Raw genomic sequence first — 8,305 nt, 5'->3', positions numbered from 1 at the left:
AGCCCTGACTGAACTCTGCAGAAACTTCACATCGATCTTCGCATCGCGATGTAAAACAAAATGTCGGAAAACTTTTCTTTGACGCATGCGCATTTGCATAAATGTCTACACACACACGTACACACGCGATGTAAAACAAAATGTCGGAAAACTTTTCTTTGACGCATGCGCATTTGCATAAATGTCTACACACACACATACACACTACACACAATAAAAAACATAGGAAATAGCAAGAGTGATTACAATAGTTCCTATTGCATTACATGCATAGGAACTAAAAAGTACTCATCAACTAGTAATCAATGATTTAAATAAATAAATAAATAAAACGTACACTGACTGTTACCAATTCAGTGTCAATAATAAATGTATTTTGTTATGTTATGAGTTAATTACTAAAGAGGAGGCTGTGATGATACGCCTATGGCGCTTCATACGAGTGTTGCTACGCTCGCCTTGTAATGCCTAGACAAGGATTTGTGGTTAACCATATTGCATTAAATGTTACGTTGTTCAACAAGCCCGATAGATTCGTACATCATTCCAGTACTGTGAATTATCACTATGACATAACAATAAGAACAACATTACAAGGCCTTGCTGAAAATTGTGTGGTTAATTCTAGGCAAATAATTGCGCTGCATTTATCTGTGATGCAATTGTGGAAGTGCTTCGCAATTAGCGTAAAACCTGCCACATTTTGTGATGCGATACTGGGTAAATTGAACGTTGAAGCCCAGTAAAAATACTTCATCGTAATTAAAATTAGATCTTCTTATTCACATTCACTTCACACTTCTAATGCATAAAAATGTAATAATTTGTCATAAATATGCTGTGATGATTGTGCGTAATCCCAAAGGGGTTAGGAGACATGTCACCTATATCAATAGTTCAAACCTATAGAAAATTTGCACAAAAACCAAAGTCAATGAAAACACTAATTTTCAAAATTTTATTTGTGTTGCATGCCTTTTTTTTATTTGTTAAATCTAAAGTGAGTAAATCTTAAAAGCTATTATTTTTAGGTCTTTTTCTTTCTTTTTTCTCAGGGCCAGTTTGCAGAATTCTGAAATGCGAGGATGCAACTAGATGTGAAAAAAAAGGAGGCGATTGAATACCTTCTTACTAACCTTTGTGAAAAAGGCATTCGTACTGTCTGTTACTACGATTCATGGTGAAACTATTGACGATTCTTATTGATACATGGACCCTATCAATTTGAGGATATTCATAATCTGTAAAAATGTTAAATATGTGATATTCCCAATGCGATCAAAATGATGGAATACTCTTACTTTCCAAGGAGCTGGAGAAATTGAATTGTAAAGTTATTAGGGACATTAAGAAATTTTGATTTCATTTACCACTACAGTATTTTGTATTTGCAATTGAAAATATTGTTTTTTTCTACAAAATAAATAAAATGATTGATGTGTTAAAATGAAATAACCGTTTTGTTTAATCATTGGAGTAAAAATACTTTGTACTCTACGTGCAATTGAAAAGTTTTCAGAAAAGGAGTACAGTAATTTGTTGAAATGTACACCTAGCTCGTGGTCATCGACTCAGCCAATATTGAAACCAGAGTTAGAAGCTAAGTCAGAATTGTGTGGCCTTCATATTTGTTCTCTCTGGGCCATGTCAGCTAAACCACACAGGCTCCCATATGGGCAAACCAATATGCCATCCATACGAGCAAGAAAATATGGGCCTCGCATATGGGACACGTATATACCACCCATTTGCAGTTGCAATGGGTACCACATGGGGCTTTGGTGGAGAATACGAGGGGCCCCATATGGGCAAACCCATATTACATCCATATGGGCCAGAAAATAAAGGGCCCCATATACCACCCATGTGCAATTGCATATGGGTACCATGTGAGAATCCCATATGCCACCCATGTACAAATGCATAAGGGTACCATGTTGGCCCCATATGGGTTCTCTGAAAGATATGGGCCCCACATGGGGCTTAGGTGCAGAATCTGGAGGGTGCCTTAAGGGCTAGTCCATACCATACCCATGGGTTGGGAAATATAGGTTCCATATGGTCCGCAAATGGGATATACCTGGGCTATGGGTTAAACCACATGGGCCCCACATGGGGCTTGGGTGCAGAATCTGGAGGTTTCCTCAAGGATAGCCAATATGGTACCCATATGGGTCGGGAAATATAGGTCCCATATGGCAAACCCCTGTAAAAATGCACGTGGATTCCATATGGTCCCCAAATGGGTTATATCTGGGCTATGGGCTAAATCAGATGGGCCCACATGGATCTTGGGTGCAGAATCTGGAGGTTTTCTCAAGGATAGCACATATGGTACCCATATGGGTCAGAAAATATAGGTCCCATATGGGAAACCTATATGCCACCCACATACAAATTAATGTGGGTTCCATGTGGGCCCCAAATGGGTTATATCTGGGCTATGTGGGCTAAATCATATGGGTCCCACATGGAACTTGGGTGCAGAATCCGGAGGTTTCCTCAAGGATTGCACATATGGTACCCATAAAGATCTCCATATGGGTCGTCCAAAGACATTTTCTCTTCTCAGGAATCCGAAATTTTCATTATTTTAATTGATTTATTTTTATAACCTTATACCAAATATCATAATTCATAATAAATCAAATGTTTACATTTATTCACACAAAAGGCCGGCCTATAGGCAATATAGGCTTAGTACTTTAAGGCTAAACACGGAAGGTACATATTGTCGGAAATTCCAACTATTTATAAATAGGCCTAAGGCCTACGTAAAATTACCTAAGTTATTTTAAGCACAACTCGTGATACTTACCTTTATAGTCTAATCTAACAGGTATGGACAATTATTTTACATACTGCAATACTCAGTGTGCATGAGTTATCGATACAACGTTTAAGCTTGAAATTAGGCATATAGAAATAGTGTTTACAATGGAGTCACACTGCTGGTCACTCACTATTGTACTTATGATGTTCTGTACCAACAGCATTTGTGCACCTTTCAGCAACATGGCTGATGAAATCCATACAGAGCAGTTATGTTTTCCGATTTCCACCAACATAACTTGCAATCGAAATCTAGTAATACACACAACTGACGGGAGACTTATATCCAGCGATCAATTAGTTAACAATGCAAGGCAGTCTCATATCTCTGTAGTCAAATTTAACACAAGATTAATACTGGAGAAAATGCTGACTAGTCGTTCTCCTGGTGAGGTTGATCTATCTACATTCGTATGGGTCAACGATAGAGTAGGGGCAAAAATCGTGTCGTATCCAGTCAATTATGAATACTTGTCATTGGGAACATTAATATTCGAGGAAACAAATGTAGATATCACGTTTACAAATGCAACCATTCGCGATTGTTTCAATGATTACAAGGAAGTTATGTTGGCAATGCAAACGCTAATAAGAAATGTAAGTGAACACGATCGAATTTGTTTCCGACATTTAAATCTTACATTATTCAATAACCACCTTCTTAACCTAGCTTACAGCTATTTTTACTACGCTATGCAAGGAAGTCACTATTCATGCTTTACATTGTTAGATAGGCCTAAGATTTGCAAAGTAAAGATCAATAACTTCATTTGGAATGAGGTTATTACTGCAATAAGTTTGTTTGTGATGCTATTTAGCCCCTTGCTAATTGGTGTGTTTTTGATGAACCCCCATCGTAAACCCTCCGATATTATTACTAGTAGGCCTGCTTACGTTAGCAATGAAGCCATTTTGAGGCAGGAAGTAGAGGAACATGTACCAAGATTGGCTTTAAATTCACCACTACCGCTTGGCACAAGATACACACTCTTTCATTGGGGAAACGCAAATAGAATCATTCGAAGTATTCGAATTTTTATTTTTCTTACACTGGTTATAAGTGCATTAATACTACTTGAAATATTTGGCGATGACAAATCAACAAAAAATTATTTGAATGTGTATTACCATGAAAACGTAAGCCTACACTATGTTATCACTTATCGTCTTATGCTACGCGTATTGCAAATTTTATCGCTCTTCATTGTGGTTTTTTTCCCACAATCGCTGTCTGTTTTTAACGACGAATCTGACTGTGGTTTAGACTTCGAAAACAACCAATACACGTGTATGTATCGCCAAGCACTTAATCGATTGACTCTTGTTACTAGTTGTCGATTGTGGAATGAGAGGCAATTTAGTAGCACGTCGCGAAACAGGTCCATAATCTGTCGCCTATTATTATTAATCATAGATGTTATCATTACATTTGGTCGATGGTTAAGTTGTGCGTTTCCAGCAGTGTTCTTAATCTCAGCTCCAGCAACTTCTTTCATCAAATCCATATTAAATTTTTACACCAATTCTGCAGAACGAAAACTATATAAAGAGTGTATTTTATTGCTGGTTAAACTCTTTCTCGCCATTTTGTTTACAATTTTTGTCGGAACCCTTTGTTTACAGTTGGTGATCATTGTAATTATCATGATGCAAATAATCGTCCTGACAACTATAGGTATAGTTACTAACTACGGCGAGAATGAAGTAATCGTGTTACAGGTTATTACAGCATTATTATTTGGTATGTACGTTATTGACGGTTTTCAGAAATATTACGATTGTTACGCAAACGTTTGGCGCACCATAGTTGATGCCGGAGAGTCATGGCAAGCCGGTCATGATGGTGAAGATTTTAATGAGGTTAACCGCGATCCGAATTTGCAAAGAAACACTTTACTTAGGATGAGAACAGATATCCCGTTGCAAAATCCACTAGTCATCTACACAGAATTGATTCCTAATTTACCGGAAGACCTTTTATTTCACGTTGTCAACAACTGTAAAAAGAGGAGCGTTCAGGTGGCGAAGATTGTGTCGTGGAATGTGGTTGTAGGCTTATTCTTTGCAGTAGCACTCTATACAATCATCTCGACTCACGAGTATAATGAATTCACACAGGTAACAAAGTCAATGCTAACTTTGGCACTGGGAGCCTTTCCAAAGTTGATATCAATTGCTTTCACAACACAAGAATATGCCACAAGACAAGAAGCAAAACAGCGCCGTATTTGGTATGTTGTATTTGAGTACGCAGAACGTAATGAATACAATAGAGTCGGTAAGGCTAGGCTAGGTATTAATGAAGAGGGCAATCCAACTGTTAATGTTTGAACATGAACAAACACACAACCCCCCCCCCCGCACACATACATACATTACATACATAAGTCAACATCTTACGTATTTGAGTTCCATTACTGTTACGCTATATTATATTCATGGTTTGAAACATAGGTGGGCACGCATTAATAAATATAATATAAATCATCAAAGGTACATATACAGTGTTTAATAAGGACATGATAGAACATGATTGATATATATATATATATATATATTGGATAAAACACATATGGAACACATTGAAACACCAAATTAAATTAGTAAATGAAATTATATATGTATATACTTCGAATCACGTCAGAGGCATTTTATTATACAATGTATTTATTTATAGGAAGCTTGACATTCGTTGAGGTCTTTATGTCCTTTATTTGAACACTGTATTTACCTTTTTGGAAGATTTATATTTAACGGTGTAACGGCTATCTTGATTTATATTATTTGTTGCTATTTATTTCTAGCAGTACTTATTGTGTAAATGTAATAGAATGTACTTGACGGTCTTTTGAATCTATTCAGCCATGAAGCCTCTGTGGACTAATGGTTATGACACTCGCCTTGACAGCGAGAGGTCGCAGGTCGAATCCCGTGAAAGGCATTTAATTTCACAACTACACGATGTGGTGTCATGTCCGCTATTCGAACTCTGTATTTACCTTTCTTTGAATATTGATATATAATTTAACAGTGTTTGACGGCTATCTGGATTTATATTATATACTATATGCTGTATATAATTTAACAAATAAACCGCTGCATCAGTGACAATATAGTTGTTGCAGTTGCTTTCTAATAAAAATTATTTCGACACAAACGGTTTCATGTATTGCCCTCCAAACGGCTGTTTCAGACCTAATTCCTTATCAAACAAATCGCAATTTGATAATAGGCCTAAAATCTTTATTTCAAACGTTTTACAGAGAAATTTAATAATTTATTTTGCAATGCAGCGTCCGCCCACATTACATTTAAATTAGCAGTTTCTTCTGGATAGTTCGCTGTAATTAAATAATATTCACATAAATAGAGCAATTATTAAAAGAACTAGATTAAAATAATTAGTGTACATTTTTTTGGGGGGGGGGGTGGAGGGTTGAATCTTTAACGTAATTTGAAGTACTGGTATCTAATGATCTCAAATGGCACACATTATTTGATGTTGTTGTTGATTAAGGTAAGACGTTGCACTTGAAATGTCAAATGTTTGAAGAAAAAGAAAAAAAAATCTGAAGACCATGCAGGGAGAGAAAATACTTTTTGTGTGTTTGTGGTTTTTTTTTTTTAACTTCCTGACGGTGGTGGGAGAGGCAGAAGATTATTCTCGGAAATTATTTTTTGTATTATAAGCTAATTAATTTTGAATTGATCAAACTGTTTGAATTTGCCATAGGGTATTATTAAAACGCTCCCTAAAGAGCGAGAAAACCTTGAGAGAATGCTTTAATATGCAAAATGATAATATGGAAATACTAGGCATAGTAGGTTAACGCCAACCCTCCAGGCAGTAAAAGAAAAGTTAATAATAAATTTGTTTTTAAATACCGTATTTATTCGAATAAACGCCCTGCTTTGAATAAATGTGCATCCCCACCCCATAAATGCCCCGAGAAGTGAATTTTTTCCTCGAATATCGCCCCTAGATGACTAAACAAATCTAATGGAATCAACATCATTATCAACACATTCTATTAATGTTCTACTCCAGTAGAATTACATTTTTTTCTAAACTTGATTGGGATCAATAATCTTTATGATCACACAATAACACATTGCAACTGAATTGTGTTGTTCAACATTTACAGTGAAATTAAACCTGAATCGGATTATTTTTAATTGAAATTTTTCAAATTTGAAGCGTATTGTACACGAAGTAGTTAGTTTAATTGGTAAACAATGTTATGTCTAAATATCTATATAGACTTTGAAGTTAATCTTTAAGACTTTTGATAATTATTGTGTAATGTTCTGCTATTTTAAAATTTATGTTCTTATATATTTATGTTCATCTTGTTATTGGTGTTTACAGTGTTGGATTTTTGAAATACAAATACAAATACGATTAACAAAATAATATCCATACAAAATATAATTGACACTGTGGTGTGCTCTTATAGTTTTATGGTTTTTGTTTCTAAGACAATGTCGTTTTCTTTTACGATTTAGCCAAATACTTATTTTGAATAGAGTTGACAAACGTAATTCATAATTTTAATGTAGGCCTACACACAATACTTATTATTATCATCAATAAACAATGTAAAGGCCTACTACACTGTTAACCATAATTGGCTATTATGTACATCACATTTGGCTGACAAATGTTAAGTAATTATAGTTTTGTTCAACATAATATAATATATTTTATAGAGTGTAGTATACTTGCAACTCGTTAGGTGTTAAATTACACTTAACTGAAGGCTGTAGAATTAGATTACTGTAAATAATATAATTATTGTAATGTAGATAGTGTGGACACTTTTATGAACATTATGCTGTTATTGTAATAGAGTCATATATAGGCCTACTCATCTTCTCCGGAATTTAAAAAAGAAATCAATAGATAAATTGATTGACTGTTTGATTGATTGATTGATCAACATGTTTGATTGTAGTTTGTAGTCTTATTGTGCTTAAAACTCATTAAACACGGCATACTTTATTCATTTAAGATTATGTTACATTGTCGATTTTTTTTTACTATACCAGGTTCCAAATTGGCTTACTATACACTGTTATATGACAAATATCTGCATTAATAGCGCCCTCATTCTGTATTTCCTGTGTATTCTTCATTATCTGTTGTTACATCTCCCTGTCGCATTGCGTCAGGGAGCGGGGTTTCTGTCGTACGACGCAGTGAGTAGGCCTACAAGGCTTAAGATGGTAGAATAATTTTTTTTTTTTGAAGATGGAATAAATAACATCATATTTAGGCATACTCGTCTGTTTTAAAAGTTCAAACAAAAAAGTTTACATGCAACTGGAATTTTATGTACAATAACGATCAAAGATTTAAATGTAATGAAACTATTATTTCATGTCTTTACATGAACTATTATTTACTATTATTATTTTGCTAATATTTTAACTGCAAATTAGTTTCGTTCCAATATGTATAGCATTACTGCAG

General features: G+C 34.9%; 1 protein-coding gene across 3 annotated transcripts; it reads left to right on the top strand.

The window, feature by feature from the left end:
- The first annotated feature begins 2,745 nt into the window (after positions 1-2,745).
- LOC117111853 lies at positions 2,746-7,949 on the top strand. Of its 3 annotated transcripts, XM_033254864.1 has the most exons (3): positions 2,746-3,429; positions 4,456-5,110; positions 5,695-7,949. In XM_033254864.1, exons 1-3 carry the CDS (start codon positions 2,938-2,940, stop codon positions 5,853-5,855), a joined length of 1,308 nt encoding a protein of 435 aa, XP_033110755.1. In that variant the 5' UTR covers positions 2,746-2,937; the 3' UTR covers positions 5,856-7,949. The 3 variants fall into 3 exon arrangements, with proteins under 3 accessions (XP_033110755.1, XP_033110752.1, XP_033110753.1); XM_033254861.1 differs by having other exon boundaries at positions 2,758-5,110; XM_033254862.1 differs by having other exon boundaries at positions 2,763-5,063.
- Positions 7,950-8,305: the final 356 nt, after the last annotated feature.

Source organism: Anneissia japonica, unplaced genomic scaffold, assembly GCF_011630105.1.
Source record: "Anneissia japonica isolate Jap-2015-1 unplaced genomic scaffold, ASM1163010v1 scaffold1203_len951721_cov167, whole genome shotgun sequence".
NCBI classification, from domain to species: Eukaryota; Metazoa; Echinodermata; class Crinoidea; order Comatulida; family Comatulidae; genus Anneissia; species Anneissia japonica.
The sequence above is the reverse complement of the archived record's forward strand: the minus strand, read 5'-3'. Positions and strand labels throughout refer to the sequence as shown.

Bases quoted from the DNA above. Each gene is read 5' to 3' on its own strand.
- LOC117111853 (XM_033254861.1), top strand. From the start codon at position 2,938: ATGGAGTCACACTGCTGGTCACTCACTATTGTACTTATGATGTTCTGT. The intron at 5,111-5,694 runs GTAAGGCTAGGC...GAATCTATTCAG, and splicing joins TAATGAATACAATAGAGTCG to CCATGAAGCCTCTGTGGACT.